The following is a 24,273-nucleotide window of genomic DNA, read 5'->3' as shown; positions in this document are numbered from 1 at the left end:
GCTCGAGAGCTAGGCGGTGCTTTGGGCATCGCTATCTGTTCAAATGTTTTAAATAGAAAGATTAAATCCTTATTGAAAGGAGAGGTTGCAGCGATGCAGCTTGAGACACTGCTCAAATCATCTCAAGATATATCAATTCTACCAGCATCACTGCAGGAGGATATGAGATTGGCGTATGCGGCCGGACTTAGTGAGCAATTGAAGGTTCTAGTAGGATTGAGTGGCTGTGGAATACTGGCTACATTTCTTCTCTGGGAAAACCCTCTGAGGAAGGTGGTACTTTGAGCAACTGCAAAGGCTCAGAGTCAAACTTACATAACACTCATTAAAATGAAATGGAAACAAAACGCTGTTTTAAAAGTATCATCCTGATATTTTCATTGCATAAATAAGGTACTAATATCCCGAGGACCACGACATTTCAGTGCTTCAGCCATCGAAAAGTCGCCAATGCCACTACAACGGCACCAATCCACTTAGACCACTTGATGAAGAAATAAAACACCATGGAAAGCACAAACAGCCTGTGTGTATTATTTCCCGCGTTGACATACGGATAAGGTTCATTTGGAACAGGCTTGCCCAAAAATTACAGAGTGGTTCCCAACCATCTTTGGGTGAGAACTCAAGAAGTCTTCCGCCAGCAAGTCTTCTGATTTTCTCATTATGAGCAATAAATCCTGCGCGAAGAGCTTTGCAATCTTCCGGTTCGCCATCGGACCAGTCAGTGAGTGCGATTATGAGAAGTTGACGGAATGGGAGGGCTTCCTATGTTTGTACTTGGTTAACATTGACAGGCCAGACTCTTATTTGATTTTAAAAGAGTTACATACTGGCAGAATAATCTTTAACAAGGGCCAGATGCGCGAGTGTATAACAGCATACATTGATCTCTCCACCGATTCAATCCACTTATCTGGATCTCTCGTGGTCAAGATGACTTTCGCAGCTGGATATGCCGCCAGGAGTTCTTCAGAAAAATTCACAGCTGGCATATCTGTGGTAGCCTATCGGAATGATTCAGCACACACGATAGAATGATTCAGCACACATTTGAGTAATGAGATAGTTTTGAACAAAACACTGACGCTAAAGTTGGTAAGATCAAATTCCTCACGACCGAAAGATTTGCCATTTCCGTTCAACTTGGCGTCGAAGCCTTCCAACCATAGGGAGATATGACCTTTTGTGGGTGCTGCAACTCGACAATGATAAGTTCTGTAGCCTAATTTGTTGAGTGATTCTTGTAGTGCGAAAGGAAGTCAGTACAATGAAGTCATTTTCTAATTTTGTGCGAGACTCACACATCGTGGAAGTACGAGAGAGCCCCAGACAAAGCACTTGCATGTCAAGCGCCCGCTGTTTAATAACTGGCAGGTTATCAATCTTTCGAGGTGAAGCCATGTCTATACAATTTCCGTATCAAATTTCACTGATTTGATTTTTTGAGGATTAGTTGAGTGTATATTGAGAAGGAGAAGCCGATGTAAGAAGTAGGCAGTATTGTAAAGAAAGCATCGAACAAGGATAGTGGGGATTCGACTCAATAGTCATCATTAAACTCAACGCAACTAGCGAGTTCTCTATCAAACACTCTGTTGCCCAACTAGAGACCCAATGTGACGGAAAAGATTTAGATGTTTTGATAAATAATGCCGTGATATCTCAATATACTCCTGGAATAGCGTCAACGTGAGATCTCACGACTATCGAAACGCATTAATGTTTCAAACTTCGCTAACCCTAACTCACACAGCGTAAACTCACAGAGAACTTGACCACAAAATGATTCAGTAGTCTCATATCCCTCATCTAGCAGACCTTGCATACACCCCCGTCCATCAAAACCCAAATACGCGATGCGTTAAGCCCCACTTGGGAAAATTGATGATCAGACAATATGTCAAGTTTCATAAGAATGATATATGGTATGTTAGTAAAGTCATGAGCTCCTAATCCATAATATTAACCGAATCTGTCTTGAATCTAAAAATTAAATCCTACCCCACCTAACATTCAATCACTCTGCTGTTTCTCTCTTCACGATCTCTCAATTACCTCCCTCTCCCTCGCAATCTTACTATCTCCAAGACTTACTCCAATCTCTTTTACAAGTAACCATCCTGGGATCAACGCTAATCCCCAAAGACCAAAGTTGAGATATACGCCCCCAATATCACCCATCACTGTAATGCTATTCAAACCGTACTATATATTTTGTTAGTTAAAACGTAATATGGATGACAATTTCACAGAATACAAGGGGAGACTTACACTAACAGCCTGAACAGCTGATTCAGTTCCTCGAAGTAGTGCTGCGATTCTTACTACCTCTTCAGGAGTCTTGGCGAGGTTTCCGACGAGGAAGTATCTAATTTTTGTTAGAGTTTAGCTATTTATAATTGTTTTTGTATGGGTGGAAAGTGAATTTTAGTGGGTGATAGAAACTCACAAGAATAGATAATTGAGTTGAAACCCAGAGACCCATCCTAAAAATAATAGAAAGGTTCTAACAAATGCTCCACCATCCGTCCAATCATATACTGGTAGCGGATTTTGTCCCCAGTAATTTGTGACCAGAACGGTTCCCCATATCCACCATACCTATAACATAGGAGTTAGTATCAAGATACTCGAAAATCAATGGGCGCATTCTACTTACACCTTGCAATCCCAAGATAACAATAAACGCCCACCTCGCTCTCTTCTTCAAAGACCACTTCTCCCGATCCAAGAACGCACCCAATAGATTACCAGAAATCATTGCCACAATACCCGAAAGAAACGAGCCTAATGCTCTTCCTCTAACACTAAGCCAAACAGATTCGTATGTAAACATAACCGCCTCACTATACACACCTTGCGCAATAACTGGAACCAGCAACAAAAAATATTTACTTATAAACAGTTTTGACGTAAGTTTTATTTCTCTCCAGCTTGATTCAGAAATTCGAAGATTGGGTATTACTCCATCAGTTCGCTGAACCTTGTCAGGTGGTGTGAGGAGAAGTGCTGCGAAGGGTCCGAGGGCTTGTAGCGCGATGAATACAAGATATACATTATAGGATACCTTTCCTTTGCCCGAATTATCCGCATTAAGAGCCAGGTTGATCACGCCGCCAAGTACCTGTCCGGCAACACGGAAACTCAACCATAGCCCCAGGAATCTTCCCTGATTCTCTGGCTCCGGATAACTCAGCGCGATGGCTGCTTCAGCCATCCAGAACACACCTGCGGAAATACCGCAGAGGGCAGCACCGAGAAGTACAAGCCATTCGTTTCCATATCGATTATTACAGTAGAGACCAGCGGCATAAGGGGCATAGCCCATGGTACCGAAAATGAGAGCGGCCTTGATACCAATATATTTAACGAGAACGGAGGAGAAGAAACAGGATAATACCATCAGGCAGAAAGTGAGAGCATTGGCGGCATTAACTAGATGAGGAGATTCTTCGCCACCGGCGCCGAGACTGTTCATGGCACCCCAGATACCTGGGGCCAGGAAGTTACAGATTCCAAGAATTATGGAGTTGTAGAGGGTGGAACGGTACCATTTTACTGTTATTTTTATCAGCTTTGTATATACAGGAAAAGAGATATAAGAAGGAGAAACAAGAAGTACCTGGTTGCTTTTCCCTGACTATAGGTAGAGCTTCATTATCCGAAGACAATGAAGTATCGAGTGCTCCTGATTTATCCGACGCCATGATTCTCAATAAAGTGGAAAACAAGTAAAACCGCGCAACAGAGAAGTAAAGATTCGATACTGGAGTCCTAGACCATTTTATTTATCCAAGATTATCTCAGATATGCATGCACGGTACTCATGTTGAGCTCAAGTGTCGGCACACATATATTTTCCGCGTCGTTTACATGGCGTGACGAGCACGAAATCGAAACCTTGTCATGACGAACATCATACTCGAACTAACGGTGTACTAGGGGGATTTGGCAAACGATAAGCAGATACGCTTGCCTAAATTCCTCTATCGGATCCGTCGCGAAAATGTTTAAATCTTTTTTGCGAGGTTTCTTTTAGGTTGGGTTCATCTAGACTTCTCTTTTGGAAAGAAAAGTCAAATCTTGAACTTCCTGGTCTGAACCAAATTACTGGATTTGATCTGGAGATGGGGGGTATTGGAAATTCAGAATTGACAGTTTCAGAGCTCGAAAAAGTCGAGCAGCAGAGTTTTGTGTCCAACAGGCCCTTGCCATGTCGCGAAGGTTGTGGTGAAAAATTTGTATATTATTAAAAATTCGATGTTATCTGACACGATCTACTCTATAAGCCTTCAAACCATTCTTCATGATAACTTCTCAAATCGATCTGATCCGGGCGTTTGAGATATGGAGTCAAGTCACTACCCGCAATCGTCTCCTTTACCGTCCAACCATTTCCTAGATATGCAAATCTATTTCCAGTTTTGGATTTATAGGTATATTCCCAATCTTCCCACCTGGGATCTTTTCTTATAAAATTAACATGCGATGCGCTTCCAGGCCAGTGACCATGAATTCTTCCTCCTGGTCTGCCAGAGTTTGCCCAAGATTTACAATTATCTGTCCATACTGTTCTGGGAAAGAAAGCATCACTATAAGCGATGAAATCATTTGTCGCCTCCTTGGATGGGACGAAGGTCTTGATGCTCTGCTGGCTAACTTTTCGCAGTATCTTGGCCAAGTAAGTTATTTGTGTTTCGGTTTGGTTTGGAACTGTACCACTTGTTCCATGAGCATTGGGTCCGGAGACAAAGAGAAGGTTGGGGAAGGAAGGCGATGCGACTCCAAGATATGTAAGAGGGTCAGGATCCCATGCATCACGTAGATTATGACCGAATGCAACAATTGGAAATGGTGGTCGCATATCAATATTTGCTCCGGTGGAGCATATTACTGCATCGACCTTTCTTTCGACACCATCAATTGTAACAATACCTTCCTCGGTAAATCTCTCGATAGGAGTTTGAATAAAAGAGACGTTTTCCTCGGTCAAAGCCTCTAGATAGCCAGGTCCAGGAGTCAAACGACGACAATTTGGCGCGAAGTCCGGAACAATAGCATCCAATAACTCTGGCTTCTTTTTTAAACGTTCTGCCATCAACTTTCGAAAATCTTCTTCTAGTCTCTTGTTATCTTCTGTTCCTTTGAATAGAGCGGCAAATCGACCATAGAATTTTCCCTCAAGCTCTTTTCGAAATTTTTGATACGTTTCTGGATCCTCGAATGATTTGAGGAGATCTGGAGGAAAATAATTTGGTTCCAATCTTCTACCTTCACCTTCACCACCGAAAGATCCCGCAATCCAAGTCTTGCTACGTGCATAATGGTCTAAATGCTTCACAACTTTCTGAAGGTTTGGAACCACTTGCAAGCCGCTAGCACCATTTCCAAGGACCGCGACAGTTTTACCCGTAGGATCAAAGTTTGGGTCCCAATTTGAAGAATGTCGAAGATGTCCCTTATAATCGCCGATACCAGGGTAGTCTGGGAGTTTCCAAGCATTAAATCTACCGATTGCCGTAATGACTACTTCGAATTGCTCTTCCGTTATATCTCCGTTCTCAACATTCTCGATACTCAATGTCCATTGTGCATTCTCCTCATCCCAGACTGCCCCAGCAATCTTGCGATTAAATTTGAGGTAATTGTATACGTTGTGCTTTCTTGCAACCTTCTGCCAGTATTCTCTGATTTCCTTTCCTTGTGCATATTCTTCGGACCATTGGGTATTAGGCTCAAATGTTGATTGATATACGTTTGCAGGTATGTCGCAACGAACCCCGGGATAGATATTCTCAAACCAAGTCCCACCAACATCGGCATTCTTCTCGAAAATTGTAAGTTGAATTCCAGGCACCTTAGCAGGTAAAAGAATACCTGCGTTGATTCCAGCAAGACCAGCACCAATAACTGCAACCTATTAAATTATCGGTTAGTGTACCGTTCGGAAACAAGAATTAAGATAGTCACAGACCTTCAGGGGTTTAACAATATCGACTGGGTGGTCTTCTATTTCGAAAGAGGGCTGAGGAGTAGGTCTGAATGGTAAAGAAGATTTGTTTTGAGCCACGCCATCTCCATTTGCCTTGTCATCGATGGCCGTTGAAGCTTGCGCCTCCGCAAACGATGGAGATGAAGATACGATTTTGGGGTTTGAAGCAGCATCAATCCCCTGTGTTTCCAAAGTAACCGCAGAAGGTGACATGGTTTGTCAATAGCTGACTTTTGATGAATGTCTAGGTGAGTGAAGTAAAATCTGCAGGTTTCTATCTAGGACTTCTAAACAACGAGAATGACAATTGAAAAGTATCACAAGAGGACAGGAAACAAAAGAGATGGCAACAGTAAAACACATTACAGAACCACTCCACGAAGATAATTGACACTATCAATCACGATATTATGGTATCCCATTGCAGCATCCACGAACTGTATCAACATGGAATTCGGACCCATATTTTCTCCTAGCTTTAGGACTGAGGAGACTCAACTCGAGATCCTTATCATTAGGGTGCTTTCTACGATATTCTCCCGATCATCGCAAGTAGACATGCAACCCTGGACATAGAGGGGTAAGTTGGAGTTGCATTCGTAACGATTGTGGTTATCTGGGCATCTATTTGATGCACGACATGACGAAATTTGCGGTACAGTTCGGAAGGAACAAGCATTGGAAAGAAGATTGATAGGAAGGATTGACAAGATCTGGATAATTATGTGATTACATGGGGGATTGTCGACTTCATTCTTCGGTACTAGTCCACGCGTCGATAGTTTCTAGTGGAAGGGTATGAAGGAGAAAATCACCAGAATTAGTATGTATTGGCTTGATGAGCTGATGTTGAGCTTCAAGCCGCGAGATGGATGTGCGTTCATTGGCGGGGCACGTGCGGGGTTAGCGTATTTGTGCTTTTGCAAGGAATAAGACGCCATCAATACTCAATCAGACGAGAGTCTTCTTCATCATGCTGCATTTTAACCTTCCGCGAATGATGGCACGATGGAACTTATATTCTCGTCATTTCATGCGCATGGTACCGGCACTGGCAGCTATCTACAATTGATTGAGATAATGCCATTACCTAAGGTCTAGAGTATAGATTGTAAGTCTGGGTTTCCTTTACTGCTCGCGCGTCCTCCCTCTCATTACATTTTGAAGATAAACTGTAAGGTTCGACGCCGTCATTATCTCTGTTCAAATCAGTTTCCTATCCGATTACTTGAATCCGCATATTCAACATGTCTTCCACTAAGAAACAGCTCATTCTCAATGCGTTTGCCATGCAAGCACCCGGCCATCTCAATCCAGGTCTCTTCAAATATCCTGGTGATCAAGGTTCCGAATACAAGAATATCAAATCATGGATTGCACTTGCCGAGAAACTCGAAAAGGCCAAATTCCATGCCATATTCTTCGCAGATGTTCTAGGAGGTTATGATGTTTACAAAGGCCCTGCCAATCTTGAACCGACAATACCTGCGGCATCTCAATTCCCGATAAATGATCCGTTATATAGCATTCCTGCCATGGTAAGTTTTTCCTAGAAGAATTATGGCTCGCTACAAAGCAATATCTGACCTGAGAAAAAAGGCTGCAGCTACAAAAAGTATTGGATTTGGTGTGACTGCTTCAACAACCTACGAACAGCCTTATCTACTTGCTCGCAGATTCTCAACAGTAGACCATCTTAGTGATGGGCGAATTGGATGGAACATAGTTACATCATATCTCGATTCTGCAGCTCGAAACCTTGGCCTCGATACTCAAATCGAACACGATGAGCGATATAAGATTGCCCATGAGTACCTTGACGTTACATATAAGCTTTGGGAGGCATCTTGGAGAGATGATGCTGTGCAACCCCCAGGATCGAGTTCATATGCGGATCCAAAGGGTGTAAGGCAGATCAACCATAAGGGAAAATACTTTAATGTACCAGGCCCACATTTGTGTGAACCTTCTCCCCAAAGAACCCCATTTTTATTCCAAGCTGGAACATCCTCAGCGGGAAAGAAATTTGCTGCCACCCATGCTGAAGCCATTTTCTTGAATGCACACACACCAGAGCTTATTCGTCCGTCGGTAGACTCGATTCGCTCGCAAGCCAAGGAGTTAGGAAGAGATCCGGCTAGTATCAAGATTGTCGCTGGGCTTTTGGTTATTGTTGCTGAGACCGATGAAAAGGCACAGGAGAAATTTGAGAAGCTTGCAAGTTACGGCGATCGAGAAGGAGCCTTATCGTTGTTTGGAGGTTGGTCTGGATATGATCTAAGCTCATATGGTGATGATGAAGATTTTCGGTTCATTGAAAGCGCTCCCCCTGCAGTAAGAAGTATGGTAAATCACTGGGCATCAGTCTCCCCACAAGGTTTAACCTGGAACAAAAAGACCATTGCCGAACATCTCATTCTGGGAGGAAATGGCGCGAAGCTCATCGGAAATGCAAAGACAGTCGCAGACGAATTAGAAAGGTGGGTAGAGGTCTCTGATGTCGACGGATTTAATTTCAGTTATGCTAGCATTCCAGAGACATTTGACGACATGATAGAGTATTTACTTCCTGAACTACGGAAGAGAGGATTGTTTTGGGATGACTACGCTGTCCCTGGCGGCACACTAAGAGAAAATTATTTGGGTGTCAAAGGTCAAAACAGACTTTCAGAGTCACATCCTGGATCAAAGTACTTCTGGAAAGCCGGAGAAGACGTTCCAGCATACTCAAGGCAAGAAACGAAGAGTGATTGAGAAAGCAGAGACTGTCATCTCAATCTCAAAGTTCAGATGAGAATAAAAATGCTTTCATCTCCATTGAATATGTTTTCCATCATCACAATTTATCGCTAGCGTATTTTGCTTTGCAGATATGTATCTCTTCTCTGCCCGCGATCTACCATTTTTAAAGCATAAACGGGTTTTGTAGTATAAAAATAGCCCTGTCAATCGTCCATTCCTCGAGTTGTTCATCATCCATACATTTCTGCTTCGTCTCATATCATTGATCTTGCAGAAGTTTTCTCCACTTCTCGCACCATGGCACATGCCAAGCGGCTAGAATTGCCCCTGATACGGCTCCACTTTCGCTCACCTCAATCATGAGAGGTCACTTTCGGCTATTTTGCTGATTCCGCCCCACACCCTCGCGACGGAATCTGTTCCAAGTGGTATTTTTGATGTATGGTCTTCGCATCTGATCTTTGACTCCTACGTTTGAGATGTTGAAAAATCGCCTCATGTATGAAAAATCGTCGTAATGCTATGTAGGTGGAAATGTATGTTTAGTTTGACATCTGTATAAGATGAAAATGATCCTCATACCACAGGCTTGAAGGAATTCTGTCTCTCACTGCTGTTGATTTCATTCACTTACTCTATCTTCTTTCATCATTCATTATAACCTTATCCTCAGCAGGTCTGATTTTCTCCTGATTTATCTACTCTACTTCTATTCTTCATATTGCCACCGTGCTGTGCATAATTATATACTTTTTATATTCTACCATCAAACTAGTCAAAATGTTGTCGCTCAATCAACTCCTCCTATTGACTTCCTCCCTCCTTATCTCAGCCCACGCCCAAGGCGTTCTTCTTTCAGCCCAAGGGACCAAAGGCTCTCCCGCATCTCTCCCCCTTCAAGTTGTACTTAACGCCAACGACGCCAATATAATCAACCCCACCGAAATTAGCACCAACGTCGTCAACGAATGTGGACGTACTCTTCTCAATGGCAACATTGATATTGGTGAAAACACTGAGACCCAATTAGCCAATAAAACCGTAACATCAGTTACGAAAGGAAGTACGGTTAATGTGGTGATGCAGCAAGGAGGTACGAATGGAGCAGGGCCGTATACGTGTGACATGGATCAGACGAGTAATGCACTAGGCTCCGGTCAGACGAAGTTGACCGTCAAGGAGACGGATGGAACAAACGGGAACATTAAATTGGCGGTCACCATGCCCAGTAATATGAGTTGTATTGGCGGTATGTATCTCAACCCCTTCTCCTTCCGCCCTCTCTTTATATACCCGTAACCCAAGGTCTTCAGCTACTAAATGCAACTAACACAAAATTAGCCTCAACGGGAAATATCTGTACAATCCGCTGTTTCAACGCAGCAAAAGCTGGTCCATTCGGTGGTTGCTTTGCAGTAATGCAGACAGATGAGACAGCTAGCAAGAACACACCCGGTACTATTGCCACAGCGCAGACATTAGAAGGTGTTGAAGCTCAGGTCTTACAGTAAGTTTCATGATTCCGATGTTTCTATTACTCTTCTATATCCATCACTTGGAAACATACATCGCATGAGATAACCACTAACCATCACCCACCACAGAAACAACAAAGATCTTCCCGCCGCCATGAAAGCCAATTCTGAAGCAACACTTAACGAACAAGGAATATTCGCCGTCGAAGCACTTCTCAGCTCTTCTTTAACGGCAATTGCTACGAGTACTACTGCATCAGCAGCGACTGCAGCGACTACTACTGCGGCTGCTAAAAAGAATGGAGGAAATGGGAACGGGAATGGTAATGGAAACGGAAACGGAAACGGAAATGGAAATGGAAATAAGAAGAATGGAGGGGGAAATGGGAAGAACGCGAATAATGCGAGGAGTGAGAGGGTTTTTGTTGCATGATGGGTGATAGGCGAGAAAGTTCGTGATAGTGAGGTTGATGAAAGGGAGATAGAGATTTAAATAATACCCACTGTTTATCTGTAGTTTTTTTAACAGATGTTAACTTATTTATAAATCTGAATTGAGAGAGGTACATGAATACATTCGTCTGGTTTTCTTTTGAAGATATTTATTTTTGTACTGTATCTCATTTTAGCATGATATATTTAGGTATCTAGATATATATTAGAAGCACGCAGGTACGATCAATCTATAATATATATTCAGATGATCAGGGAAAGGGATTCCATTCAAACATTATATCTCGCGAATGAAAACCAGACAATTACTTACCACCGCTCGCTCAATCTCTTCGCCAGTTCGGACTTTATAGTCTTCGATTATCACAAAATAATGTCCTGATAGACGTAGCTCTTTTTACCCCATAGATCTCAATTTGTTTTGGTCGTGTTTTTCAAATATCTGTATGTATGTATCTTGAAGTTGTGAAGTTGTAAATACCACTTACTATATTATCCTAATTATAATGATTATTATCTCTCCCATCCTCATCCTCATCCTCATCATCATCCCAATCCCAATCCAGATTCCAGTGTTCTACACGAGATACAATCTCGATTCATGCCTATATATCACAGCAACAGATATACGAAGAGGAAAGAGAAAAGTAAGCTCTCTATGCTAATAACCAATGAGGGAATTTCGTGACAGGACATGCCGTGAAACCCGGCGTTGGGTTGGAAAGTTGGAAGACATGCACAAACAATTGATCGACGACAACCTATCTTGCTAAGATCCAACAGAAAAGAGATTCGTGGTCATCTACCTCTGTTTTTACTGCGTAACGCGATGTTACTTCCGAGAAATATATTCATGCATGATCGAGGCGTACCTCGGAGTACCAACTCGTTGGAACTATGGAATGTTTATATCACTTTGAGTAGCTTCTATTCATTCCGCCTCTTCACAAACACAAAATTCATGTTTTGTACCACTTTATTGTAGTGCGAGGATGGAATACAGAAATGAAATTGGTGGCACTATCATTGCTTTATTATTTTCCTACTATGTCTTTGAAACACTTGTATCGAAATGGCATGTACGACAGGAATCAAAGAAGCATGGCTGTCAATCCCCTCCTAAATATCCTAACAAAGACCCGATTCTCGGGCTTGATCTTTTCATCGACAATTTCCGTCAAATGATCAAGTCAAACCTACTTAATACCTGGGTAAATCGCTTCCAAACTTACGGGAATACTTTTTCGGCGAAAGTTCAGACCAAACATGCTATCTGTACTGTCGATGCGAGGAATCTGCAAACTGTTCATGCCCTAAACTTTACTCATTATGGTGTTCAGCCATTGCGTCAACCTCCTACTTTGCCATTTCTTGGTGAAGGGGTGTTCACTATGGATGGTCCGTTTTGGGAACACTCCAGAGCCTTGATTCGACCTACCTTTACCAAATCAAATGTTGCCAATCTTCCAGCTTTCGAAGTTCATTTTCAAAAATTTCTTGCGTTGGTTCCAACAGATGGAACCAAGGTCAATCTGAAACCACTTTTAAATAAACTGGTATGACTGCTCATTTTCTTAGCTTTACCGATTTGACTGCAATCTGAGTGTTGACATGTATCAAGATTTTCGACACATCGACGGAGTTTCTTTTCGGAGAGTCCATGAACACACTATCTCCAGAGACCACATTCCAGACAGAAGAGTGCCTCGCAGCTTTTGACTATGCTATAAGAGGCATGGGAATTCGCTTCCAACTAGGTAGTTTAAGATCCCTATATTGGGACAAAAAATGGTATAAATCAATAAAGATCACCCATTCATTAGCGGATCGATATGTAGACAAAGCCATGGAGTTTCGGCGCAGCTATTTGGATGCCCGGCAAGAAAGAGGAAAAGAAGAGGTAGAAGATTCGGATCAAAAAGAAGATGACGACAATGGTAATCCTCGCCATGTATTGTTGCATGAGATGGCAAAACAGACAGGTAGTCGTGATGATCTTCGAAACCAAATCCTCCATGTCTTCTTAGCAGGTCATGAATCTTCCGCTATCACGATTGGCAACGCGATATTCCATCTTTGTCGAAACGCCGAGAAGTGGAAGAAGCTTAGGTCTGAGATTCTTTCAGAGGGTGATAAGCCATTCACATTTGAATCGCTGAAGAATCTTCACTATCTGCAGTATATCATCAAGGAAAGTAAGTTGTGGTAACCACTTGCCTCCTCGAACCATCACTAAATCCACGCTACTAGCCTTACGTCTACATCCCGTTGCTCCCACAGATACACGAATTGCCTTGCAAGACACCATACTACCCAATGGAGGCGGTCCACAAGGCACGTCACCTATCTTCGTGAAAAAGGGGCAGATAGTTTTTGCATCTTTCCATGCCCTCCACATGATAGCACCTTGCTTCCAACCTGACCCAGATATCTTTCGACCAGAGAGATGGGAGACGGTGCGACCAGGGTGGAACTATCTTCCCTTTATAGGAGGACCGAGGATGTGTCCTGGTCAAAATTTGGCTTTGACGGAAACGGCGTATGTACTAGCGAGGATGGCACAAGAATGGAGAGAAATAAACTGCAAGGACGAGGTCATGGAGTGGGTGGAACTAATGACCGGAGTTGCAAGTAGTAAGAATGGAATCAAAGTAGGCGTCGTTGTGTGACAGCGGGGTGGCTGTATCACACAAACGATTGCATGATCAGATTGATATTCGGGCCCATTTTAATCCATATTTGAAGACAGGAAGTCGGTGAGGGAAACTAGACCATAATTATGCTGATATTAAACACCTCAAACTCTCAAATTCCCTTACATGTGATGTATGAGATTGAATGAATACCACGACTTCATGCCATTGAGTCAACAAACGAACAAACGAGGTTAAGTCATTCTCGATTTGCATATACAGGTGTTCGACGTCGGGATTGCCTTTGGGGTGACATCCATCGTACCACTCGGCTTCGGCTTTCGCTTCCAGAAACTCAACTTAACAATCAATCATGACAACCAGTACTTGTCTTCATGCATCCGTTGAAGAAACCTTTGTGGGACATGATACATGAGTTTGCTGGCTGAGTATGCTCTTGTCCGTGCTATCTTGAGTCAAACAGACACAGCCAAGCTGAACACGGAAAGCCGAAAATTCCTGTCGAAGTTTTCATGTTGATCTTATACCATCCATGATTCTTATCATTACCCAGATATATTCTGGTAGGGGATCATCGTAGAACAATCAACAATGTCATCATTCGATCTTCGAGAAAGAAAATTAAATATGAAGATCCAATCCATCTATTTATGGTTGATTCAAACTTTAAGGGTGGCTTGGGTTGTCAATTTGTGGGTTAGTTGGATTGAAAATGGGCCCAAGGAATAGGTACACCCGCAGATCTACAGATCGGTCTAACCCAATGAAGCTTAACTCTCGATTCTGAGGTCCCCGCTCGAGTTTTGGCTCCGAAACATCTTTGAATCGAGAAGCAAGTGAGTTTCCATATATTATGGGCATGTGCGACTCATCGCCCAATGATATCTCATGATATATGATGATATTCATCAAGAGAGATTTAACGATTAACCATAGCTCGCTCTTTCCTCCCAAGAGTTTCGAAAAGATGAGCACCCCGATTATGTCAAACGTTGACAGCTGGATGAGAGTGTTTGTGGTTAGGTATAGGCCTTTCAAACAACCATAAGTATTTTCTATTCACTTCGATCTACCAGAACAGTGATTGATTCACTTATTCTCACTCCGCCTTGATACCCTTTTCCTTCCCTGTTCCTTTTCTTTTCCTGCCTGTCCTATTCACAATCTTGAGATATCTCCCTCAATTGATGAAATCTAGAGAATCCACATTGGCCTAAAGTCATAAGAAGAAAAATTTACAAGCAATTCAAAGAATGATTCTCGAATATAAGGAGAAAGCTCTCCTAACCCCACGCTCGTATCCAGGATCACAACGGACAAGATTTCAAAAACGGTTCATACCCATTACAGTTGTACTCTTAATACTCGTCTACATCTTTTCCACGGCCAACCGCTTCTCACTAAACAGTCGATATGGATTCTTCTCTTTCCATCCTTCGATAGATCTACCACTACCTCATACTGGTCGATATAGCATACAAGCAACCACATTTCCAAGAGAATCCAGACCTGCGAAAGAAGTACGATTAACGAAGCAAAAGAAAGTGAGAGAGGAATTTCTACATGCATGGAACGGATATAAAAAGAATGCATGGATGCATGACGAGGTGATGCCACTTTCAGGTGGTCAAAAAGACACATTTGTGGGTTGGGCTGCGACATTGGTGGATTCCCTGGATACACTTTATATTATGGGACTAAAGGAAGAATTTGAAGAAGCCTTGGAATCACTTAAGAACATCGACTTTTCTAAACCCAATGCTGAACGTGTACCTGTTTTCGAAACTACCATTCGGTATCTCGGTGGGTTGCTGGGGGCTTGGGATAACAGTGGTCATCAATATCCTATTTTGCTTGAGAAAGCAAAACAGCTTGGGGACTTATTATTCAGAGCATTTAATACTGAGAGTGGTATCCCTACTCCATATTATTGGTGGGAAAAGGACCTTCCCAAAGGAGACAAGATAGCCGGCGAAAATGGTGTTCTAGTCGCCCAAATCGCAAGTCTCTCACTCGAATTCATTCGTTTGAGTCAAGTCACTGGTGATCAAAAATACGCAAATGCAATACAGAAAATTACGGATCAACTGGAAGCTACTCAGAATACTACGACACTACCAGGAATGTGGCCATCTCAAGCTAATTGCATGGGATCTGAGTTGTCATTTGGGAGTCGTTCTTTTACTTTGGGAGCTTTTGCCGGTAGGTCAATCGATGTTTCTCATATCTCACTCCTTCACTAACGTATACAATCAAAGATTCTGCTTTTGAATATCTTCCAAAGACTCATTTACTTCTTCCAAAATCCTCCTCTGCTGATCAATACCTGAAAATGTATCGTACTGCATTATCAACCATAAGCAAGCACCTAGTCTTTCGTCCCAATCTCCCAGGCGATCCCGATATTCTCTTCACAGGCACAGTGAATATTAATTCCGGCAAACCACTCCTAACCGCTCAGATCCAACATCTTGGTTGTTTCACAGGAGGTATGATAGGTCTTGGCTCCCGGATATCCCAATCCCCATCAGAAATGGAAACTGCCATCAAACTCACCAAAGGTTGCGTTTGGGCATACGAACACACACCTTCGGGAATCATGCCCGAAATCTTCCACGTCATCCCTTGCACCAATACATCTTCCTGTACTTTCTCCGGCTCCAGTTCAGACACCGGGTATATTCGCGTCGACGATCCATCCTACCAACTCCGCCCTGAAGCCATCGAATCCGTCTTCATCATGTATAGATTAACGGGTGATCGCGCCTGGCAAGAAACGGGCTGGAAAATGTTCAAAGCCATTGTGAAACATACGCATACACCTCTAGCCAATGCGAGAATCAAAAATGTGATGGAGCAAAAACCAGACAAGGAAGATTCGATGGAGAGTTTCTGGTTGGCAGAGACGTTGAAGTATTTCTACTTGTTGTTTAGTGAACCAGAAGTAGTGAGTTTGGATGAGTGGGTGTTGAATACTGAGGCGCATCCGTTGAGACAGGCGGGTGGGAATATATAGTATTCGATATATGGAAGGGTTGGAGCATGGAGAATTAGAAAAACGTAATAGATTTATATAGCGATATGAATGAAATAATAATAAGAAATTTAATAGTTAATTGTGATATTCGATATTTGACATCGTACTCGTGGGGATAAATCTGATGATGTTATTGCTCTAGTTCTTCTCACTTGCAACTAACGACTTCCTACCTATTACTAGAATCTTATACAGGAGCTAAACTGTAGGAGATCAATAAATAAATGAGAATACATAGGTAAGTCTAGATAAAACCTACCCAAGTCCCTGATTAGAAGCATTACAAAAGAAGATAAACATTCGGCGAGTTCTATTATATTCTATATTCTATTCTATTCTAGTTCAATAAATACAAATATACTCTATTTTTCTCTAACATTATAAAACCTTCTTAAAGATATCATAATTAAATTCCATCTCTAACTACCTAGGTAGGTAGATAGATAATCTTATCTGGGTAAGAAAAATGTTAAGTACTGAGGCGGGTGTGATGTAATATGATATGATATAACATACTATGATATGATATAATATAATAAAGTGAACACAGATAGATGAGTCAATAGATAATAGAATCTTATCTTCTCCCTCTCCTTCCCTTTCCTTTCCTTTCCTTCCATCGAGATTCAAGAATGAAGTCATCATCGGTAAAAATTAGCGAGGAGGTAGCTAAGTACCTAGCTATCCTATATAGCCAGGTAGATACCTAGCCTAGGTAGCTATTGTTTTTTAACCTTACATGTAGTATCTAAGTAGGTAACGTACGTTCCGAGTTTTTTATATGTTCTTATCATGAGTGGGTGAGTGGGTGAGTGAGCGAGTGATCTAACCATACAAAATCACACAAACAACAAGCAAATAGTCATTCAAGAATCAAGAATTAAAACCCTGTACAATCCGCTATAGAGTACCTGGTATCTATGGTACCGTACAGTACCAATTATCATAATTCGGACAAGTTCATCCATCCATCCATCCATCCATTCTATCTACAGATTCCTCGTATCCTTCCCGAAGACGCTGAGCACACAGAGCACAGAGCACATCGTCCAAAATTTGATTTGCGTGTAATGATTCATATGCATCCCTCCCCTTTATTTCCGCTAAACATACGTTTTTATAACTGTATGTATGTATTTCCCAAACTCCGTTTGCGCTAAGAATTGCTTGTTGCAATTCTGACGAGACCAAAAAAAAAGCTTAAAAAAAACTCCAGGTGATGCTGCCATAACCTCCATTTCATGCAAAATGCTCGCCACCCATTTCTCTTTTATTATCTTAATCCACAAAAAAACCAAAAAAACGCCGGTGCTGATGAACTCTTTCTACGTTCGTTCCTCCCCCCTTCCGTCCTTCCTCTAACCTATGGCTTTTGATAAGCCTCCGCTGGTAAATTTGCCTTGTTGGCTTGGAAAGCAATGTAAGCCTGTTCTAAATTCCATCCTGTCTCTGCTAAGCACATGGCCGAATATTGTAAATTCATGCCTGTCTCAGCGGAAAGTTTCTCGGCGCATATCTTTTGTTGTTGCTCGGGCGTGAGTGAAGCATCGACAATAGGAACCTGAGGAACATTTGGAAGCACCGGAACCGGCTGAGGTCCTTGAACTGCAGTCGTCTGAGCCAAAGGACTCCAAGCCCTAAGCGCAAGCATATCGCTAAGAACCCTAATAGGGGGTCCATTAGGCCCTCCAGGTCCGAGTATGAAGTACCGCGAAAAGCTACGGAGAGCTTTGCCTTCAAAATTAGGAATATTCTCCTCGAATTCACCGTGTACGTCGATGAGAAGACCGTCAACCCCAGCGGCACTCTGTCCAGAAGGATCAGGAAGACCTGGAAGGGGCTGACATTCGACAAGATATAGTTCGGGTCGGGTGGCGATCTCGGGGTGAATTGTTTTAGGTAAGTCGTTCCAGATGGCTTGGATTTCTTGAGACCCAGTAGACTTTCGAGATAATCTAGTAGATAAATGTGTATATTTGACAAGATTTCGATTGAATTTGTTGTATGCTGCCCACGGTGGAACAGGCAATGAATGGTTGCGATCTCGAACTGCTGACATGTTGACAGATAGTGAGAAAGAAGACTCGGCATCGTAGAAGTTAGTGAGTAAAGCATTGCGATCATTATCGTATGCTCCGAAAAATTGTCTTATAAAGTTTTCCCCAACTTGTGCGACATCTCGGAAAGATGGGCTAGCGATTGGGAATGGTGATTTAATGGCCTCAAGATCTGCATGGACTTGAGCAACACTTCTGACCTGGACACCACTCAACTGTTGAAGTTCCGGAAACCAGCGTACAATATCGGTTGCGTAATCTGGAACGAGGGTTTCGATAGGGTTGCCTGATAAAACTAGGTTCTCAAGGTGACGGAATTTCCAGCGCCATAATTTCAGGGATTCCAGATCGGTGAATTGATTTCTGGAAAGATCCAGGTTCTTTAAGTCTGGAAATGTTGAAGCCAAGGAGGTCACGTTTGAAAGATCGGCCAATGAGTTGTCGGTCAAAGTGACGCTGACTATAGCATCCTTCTTAGCTTGTGGAGTGGTGAATAATTTGTCGCAGATGACCATCAAAACTGGGAAAAGCTTCGAGACAAGAGTATTATCTTCGAACATTCCCATCTGCTTCAACTGCTCGTCTTGTCCCAAAGCTGAGAGATTTAAAAGCTTGAGGTTGGGATCGTATCGAGCTGCAAGAACTCCCTGGATCTTCTCTCGAGTTAACCGAGCCTCCTCAGACTCCGCCTTCTCCGACGTCTTCGATGGCTCGCTATCTTGTACGCCAATTGTTGATCCAGCAAATGCAAAACCATCCAGCTTCATAATAGAGGCTGCGTCTTCCGGGGCAACTGAGATAACAACGATGTCACCTTTCTTGTGTGACTATTCGAGGGTTAGCAAGGTATAGATAACCTTGAAGTCGACCGGGATCATGAGGTGGTAAAGCGAAAGTGTCAAATCTCGACTCGTTGTAGTGAACTTGACATGACAAGAGCGAAAAATTACGGCGACAGCGCAGTGGAACTCGTGATCCCGAAATCATGGCGATAAAAACGTACCTTTTTAACTCTTATACTTCTCTTCGATTTGGAGTCCAATGCTGTGGCCTTGCGTTCGAGGAATGATACTAGGGACGAAAGGCCTTGGTCACTATTTGAAGCTGCTTTACTCCCCTTCAATCCTTTGATCCAGAGAGTCACCAATACGTTGGCTTGTTGCGATTGCGATCCCATGCCTCGAAGGATGGCCTGCGGATTTCGTGTGACGTCGAGTCTTCCTCCACCACGGCCAGTATTTCTTGCACCTCCCCGTCCATGTCCGCGTGGTCCAGTTGGAACAGAACCTCCGATGGCACCCTTTCCCCCTTTGCGACCGTTTGCGCCTGTCGTGGTATCCATATCTAAGTCTCCATCTTTATCGACTCGAATAGGACCAGCTCGTCGCTTTGTGATACCACCACCACCCACGCGACCACCACCTCTTGTACTTGAAGATGAGTTTCGCGGACCTCTAGGAGGCGCTGATGTTCGGTTCATCATCTTGAAGTCGTTCTGGTTATAAGAGTCGTATTTGAATTTGCAATGTTGGTTAAATATTACAAGTCGCAAAGTGTGCAAGAAGATTGTTGCTGATTGTTATGACGTATCTTGAAGATGCGATTTTTCTCGAAAGAGTGGTGGATGTTTCGTAGAAGGGGTGAAGATTTACCGCAATCGATTTGATTCAGTAAAAACGACGGTGTAAAGGAATTTCGGTCCTATTGTTTTGAATGATTTTGGTTCAAGTTGATGATGAGAGTGAAAGAAAGAAGGTTTGTTGGGATAAAGAGAAGAAGTTACTAGGAAGAAGAATAAGAAGTTCTTTAATACTGACGTAAGCAAGGCTGAAACGACAAATCATGATGATTTTGCTGCCCAGCCTTGATTTAAGGTTCTGCCTACTGGGTACCTGGGAAGGTCATACTGCAAGTGTACAGATGATTCATGAATGAGTCAAGGTCTTACTATTTACCAGGAAACAAGTTTTGTAATGGACAATCCTTATCAGGTAGGTATTCAACATTTGTTCAATTTAAATATGCTTCATGATTCAACCCCTCTTTTTAACACTCAGCCTCACCAAAAATTTCACAAGGCTACTGATGCCGAGGCTGCTATCTTTCACATGCGGCCGCTCATGTCATGCCTCAGGCAACAGATATCTATCTCAATCCAGCAGGTACCCGTAGAACACATTAGGTGGTCATGAATCCATTGTTTGAGAAGAGAAGAGTATCGTAACAGTTCTACTAAATCCCCTTAAAAGCTGCCCAGTATTTTATACCGTATCTTTTGTCTTCTCAATCTTTCTATATCTGTGCATTTCACCCAGACACATCTCCCAGACAATTCTCGAATCGACCTTCCAAAGCTTTGAACCATAATCATGTCTGTGTTACGCGTAGTTTTCCCTGCATGAACATGGGTTAGATTTGAAAGTGCACACAAGAGGGGCGGGACTAAAACAACCCGACCGAGAGCAATCCATTCAATGGAAAGCTGTCCTCAATTGAAAATGCGACTGACTGACTGAGATTTGAAGGATTGAGAGTTTTCCAAAATTAAAAAATTACTTCTTCTTACTTACATATTCTCACTAAACTCACATTTGATGCTTCTGCCGGAAGGCCTTTTGAAAAGAAGAAGCTCTTATATGATCGATCCTTCATTCATTTTTGCATTCCTACATTCCAATTGAAAGTTATTCGAATCATCTACTTGATTTATGTAATTCTGAAAGATCCTCCAAACTCAATTTCCCACGCCGCAAGGCTACTCCGCCTACCACAACAACAATACAGCTTTTTACAACATCCAGCGAAAATGCCAGCAAAATCTAGGTTTACAAGGCTAGATGCCTTTACTAAAACGGTCGATGAAGCAAGAGTGCGCACAACTTCAGGAGGAATTGTAACGATAGCTTCATTGCTAATCGTCTTGTATCTGGCATTTGGAGAATGGGCGGATTACAGGCGGATAACAGTACATCCTGAGCTTGTAGTTGACAAGGGAAGAGGTGTGTTATACTCGAGATTTGTGAGATTCTACAAAATGGAAACTAATCAGTATTTCTCTTTGCAGGTGAAAAGATGGAAATTCATTTGAATATTACTTTTCCAAAAATTCCTTGCGAACTTCTCACGCTGGACGTAATGGATGTTTCCGGAGAACAGCAAGTTGGTGTTATGCATGGAGTTAAGAAGGTTCGATTGGGTCCTCAAGAAGAAGGTGGTAAAGTCATTGATATCAAGGCCTTGGATCTGTATGTATTTCTCCATCGTAACTCCCGAGTCGTGACTGATATCATGTAGCCATAATGCCGAAGATGCAGCAACTCATCTTGATCCGAATTACTGCGGTGCATGTTACGGTGCTACCCCTCCTTCAAATGCGCAAAAGCCAGGCTGCTGTAATACATGTGATGAAGTACGAGAAGCATATGCGTCAGTTTCATGGGCTTTTGGCCGAGGAGAAAATGTCGAGCAATGCGAGCGTGAACACTATGGCGAACGCTTGGATTCACAACGCAAAGAAGGATGTCGCATTGAAGGTGGTCTCCGAGTAAACAAGGTCATTGGAAATTTCCACATTGCCCCTGGACGCAGTTTTACCAACGGAAATATGCATGTTCACGACCTTAACAACTTCTTCGATACACCAGTTCCCGGCGGTCACGTATTCTCTCATCACATTCATTCTCTTAGATTTGGACCAGAGCTTCCAGAAGAAGTTTTCAAGAAGTTGGGCTCGGATTCTATTATCCCATGGACCAATCATCACTTAAACCCTCTCGATAACACGGAACAAATTACCCATGAGGCTGCTTACAACTTCATGTACTTTGTAAAGGTTGTTTCAACTTCATACCTTCCTCTTGGCTGGGAAACCAACTACAATAGCAGACCACATGACGCAAGTGTGGATATTGGAACTTATGGACATTCCGAAGACGGAAGTATTGAAACTCATCAGTACTCTGTTACTAGCCATCGCCGAAGTCTCAATGGTGGTGATGATTCCGCTGAAGGCCATAAGGAAAAGTTACATGCACGTGGTGGAATCCCGGGTGTTTTCTTCTCCTATGTAAGTTTCCCATGATATGTAAATCCACACAGTTACTAATGATACTCAGGATATCTCACCCATGAAGGTCATCAATAAGGAAGAGCGAACCAAAACATTAGCAGGTTTCTTGACAGGTCTCTGTGCAATTGTCGGAGGTACATTAACTGTGGCGGCAGCAGTAGACCGTGGTGTATATGAAGGCGCAACTAGATTACGAAAAATGCAATCAAAGAATCTGTAGTCGGGGGTGTGTGACTATTTTTGCGTTCTTGGGAGCTGGGCATCGGGTATTGGAGTTTAGAGGGATGGGAGAGGGAATGTGTACATTGAATATAGGAAATGACCATCTTTTTACTTTTTTTTTGGAGGTAGCGAATATACATATTCTTCTATCAATATTTGTGAGATTTTTGAGGGGGTATTGTGGATGGATATATGTGAAGATTTATTTATGCCTGGCTTGAAGTTTGAAACGTACGGGAGGCACGGGATGGGACGGGGAAGATACCCGGTTCTTGGGGTGGAGTTTGTGTATGGATGGATGTGTATGGATGTGGATGTGTATGGATGGATGTGTATGGATGGATGTGTATGGATGGATGTGTATGGATGGATGTGTATGGATGGATGTGTATGGATGTGGATGTGTGTAGATATGGATGTGTGGATGTATCGGATATCAGATATCAGATATCAGATATCGGAAATGGAAGGGTAAGGGTAAGGAAGGGTAAGGGTTTGGTGTAATGATGTTGATGGGTTTCAGGATGGGATGGGGGGATGAGATGAGATGAGGTGAGGTGGGATGGGATGGGATGAAGTGGTTTCTGATTGGTGCGTATTTTACTATTTCTGTAATGGGTGTATGTATGTGTGTGTGTATGTGTGTATATGTGTGTTCAGTTCTCAAATTTTTTGATTTATAATGATAATGATAATGATAATGATAATGATATTTCTATTTCTATTTCTATTTCTATTTCTATTTCTATTTCTATTTCTATTTCTATTTCTATTTCTATTTCTATTTCTATTTCTATTTCTATTTCTATTTCTATTTCTATTTCTATTTTATTTCTATTTCTATTTCTATTTCTGTTTCTGTTTCTCCCCCCCTTTTTTTGGTGTGTGTGGAGAAGGCGGAGAGAGGAGGGGAAGAGGAGGAAAGGAAGAGAGGAAAGGAGGGGAAAGGAGGGGAAAGCGGGGAGGGGTTAATATAGGCGTTAGTTGGGTTGAGTTGAGTTGAGTTGAGTGTATTAAAGTATAGAGTATACGAGTATAGCGTATCGAGTATCGCGTATGCGTTCGGTTAGCAGTCTAGAGTATCGCGTCTAGAGTCTAGCGATCTAGAGTTCATAAGTATCGAGTATAGCGTCTCGACGTCTAGCGTCTCGCGTCTCGGTCTAGAGTCTAGGTACTAGACGTCTCGCGTCTCGCGTAGCGTATCGGTCTAGAGTATTTCTTGGTCGGTCGGTATCTCGGTAGTCCAGTTGGCTGGCGTTTTTCATATGGCTCGGGTTTTGGAGTGAGGTGAGGTGCGTGAGGTGAGTGGGTGAGTGAGGTGAGGTGAGGTGAGGTGAGGTGACGGTATGAGGGTTGGGGTTTGAGGGTTGGGTTTGAGTTTGGGGTTTGGAGGAAGTACCTAGGGTAGGGAGGGGAGATGGGTGGGTGGGTGGAAGTCGGTAGGTAGGTGGGTGGAAGAGGACTGGATGATGGATGATGGGAACGGTTTAGCTTTTAACTTTTAACTTTTTATTTGTAGTTTGTAGTTTTGTAGAGGGGAGGGGAGGGGTTTGGTTGGTATTCATGATA

General features: G+C 42.7%; 9 protein-coding genes across 9 annotated transcripts; 5 read left to right on the top strand and 4 right to left on the bottom strand.

The window, feature by feature from the left end:
• Window positions 1–456: 456 nt before the first annotated feature.
• EAE98_007679 (uncharacterized protein) lies at window positions 457–1,404 on the bottom strand (the record flags this gene model as incomplete). Its single annotated transcript, XM_038955302.1, has 4 exons — window positions 457–768; window positions 834–1,007; window positions 1,089–1,225; window positions 1,305–1,404. The coding sequence occupies 4 exons, from the start codon at window positions 1,402–1,404 to the stop codon at window positions 457–459; spliced, it is 723 nt and encodes a 240-aa protein (XP_038808480.1).
• Window positions 1,405–1,962: 558 nt separating this feature from the next.
• Window positions 1,963–3,866, bottom strand: EAE98_007678 (uncharacterized protein). Its single transcript, XM_038955301.1, has 5 exons — window positions 3,626–3,866; window positions 2,663–3,561; window positions 2,453–2,604; window positions 2,275–2,371; window positions 1,963–2,208 (listed from the first exon to the last, which is right to left on the bottom strand). The coding sequence occupies exons 1-5, from the start codon at window positions 3,708–3,710 to the stop codon at window positions 2,041–2,043; spliced, it is 1,401 nt and encodes a 466-aa protein (XP_038808479.1). The 5' UTR covers window positions 3,711–3,866; the 3' UTR covers window positions 1,963–2,040.
• Window positions 3,867–4,285: 419 nt separating this feature from the next.
• Window positions 4,286–6,208, bottom strand: EAE98_007677 (uncharacterized protein; the record flags this gene model as incomplete). Its single annotated transcript, XM_038955300.1, has 2 exons — window positions 4,286–5,920; window positions 5,978–6,208. The coding sequence occupies 2 exons, from the start codon at window positions 6,206–6,208 to the stop codon at window positions 4,286–4,288; spliced, it is 1,866 nt and encodes a 621-aa protein (XP_038808478.1).
• A 1,034-nt stretch (window positions 6,209–7,242) lies between these two features.
• Window positions 7,243–8,749, top strand: EAE98_007676 (uncharacterized protein; the record flags this gene model as incomplete). The annotated part of the gene is made up of 2 exons (XM_038955299.1): window positions 7,243–7,533; window positions 7,595–8,749. 2 exons carry the CDS (start codon window positions 7,243–7,245, stop codon window positions 8,747–8,749), a joined length of 1,446 nt encoding a protein of 481 aa, XP_038808477.1.
• A 768-nt stretch (window positions 8,750–9,517) lies between these two features.
• EAE98_007675 (uncharacterized protein) lies at window positions 9,518–10,783 on the top strand (the record flags this gene model as incomplete). Its single annotated transcript, XM_038955298.1, has 3 exons — window positions 9,518–9,986; window positions 10,079–10,244; window positions 10,342–10,783. 3 exons carry the CDS (start codon window positions 9,518–9,520, stop codon window positions 10,643–10,645), a joined length of 939 nt encoding a protein of 312 aa, XP_038808476.1. The 3' UTR covers window positions 10,646–10,783.
• Window positions 10,784–11,846: 1,063 nt separating this feature from the next.
• On the top strand, window positions 11,847–13,334 carry EAE98_007674 (uncharacterized protein; the record flags this gene model as incomplete). Its single annotated transcript, XM_038955297.1, has 3 exons — window positions 11,847–12,221; window positions 12,287–12,860; window positions 12,916–13,334. The coding sequence occupies 3 exons, from the start codon at window positions 11,847–11,849 to the stop codon at window positions 13,332–13,334; spliced, it is 1,368 nt and encodes a 455-aa protein (XP_038808475.1).
• A 1,238-nt stretch (window positions 13,335–14,572) lies between these two features.
• EAE98_007673 (uncharacterized protein) lies at window positions 14,573–16,335 on the top strand (the record flags this gene model as incomplete). The annotated part of the gene is made up of 2 exons (XM_038955296.1): window positions 14,573–15,521; window positions 15,578–16,335. The coding sequence occupies 2 exons, from the start codon at window positions 14,573–14,575 to the stop codon at window positions 16,333–16,335; spliced, it is 1,707 nt and encodes a 568-aa protein (XP_038808474.1).
• Window positions 16,336–17,191: 856 nt separating this feature from the next.
• Window positions 17,192–20,150, bottom strand: EAE98_007672 (uncharacterized protein). Its single transcript, XM_038955295.1, has 2 exons — window positions 19,417–20,150; window positions 17,192–19,240 (listed from the first exon to the last, which is right to left on the bottom strand). The coding sequence occupies exons 1-2, from the start codon at window positions 19,894–19,896 to the stop codon at window positions 17,720–17,722; spliced, it is 2,001 nt and encodes a 666-aa protein (XP_038808473.1). The 5' UTR covers window positions 19,897–20,150; the 3' UTR covers window positions 17,192–17,719.
• Window positions 20,151–20,912: 762 nt separating this feature from the next.
• On the top strand, window positions 20,913–22,906 carry EAE98_007671 (uncharacterized protein). Its single transcript, XM_038955294.1, has 4 exons — window positions 20,913–21,412; window positions 21,478–21,658; window positions 21,708–22,479; window positions 22,529–22,906. Exons 1-4 carry the CDS (start codon window positions 21,220–21,222, stop codon window positions 22,700–22,702), a joined length of 1,320 nt encoding a protein of 439 aa, XP_038808472.1. The 5' UTR covers window positions 20,913–21,219; the 3' UTR covers window positions 22,703–22,906.
• Window positions 22,907–24,273: the final 1,367 nt, after the last annotated feature.

Source organism: Botrytis deweyae, assembly GCF_014898535.1.
Source record: "Botrytis deweyae strain B1 chromosome Unknown BDEW_018, whole genome shotgun sequence".
NCBI lineage: Eukaryota > Fungi > Ascomycota > Leotiomycetes > Helotiales > Sclerotiniaceae > Botrytis > Botrytis deweyae.
Note: the sequence above shows the minus strand (reverse complement) of the source record. Positions and strands in the feature narration are given on the sequence as shown.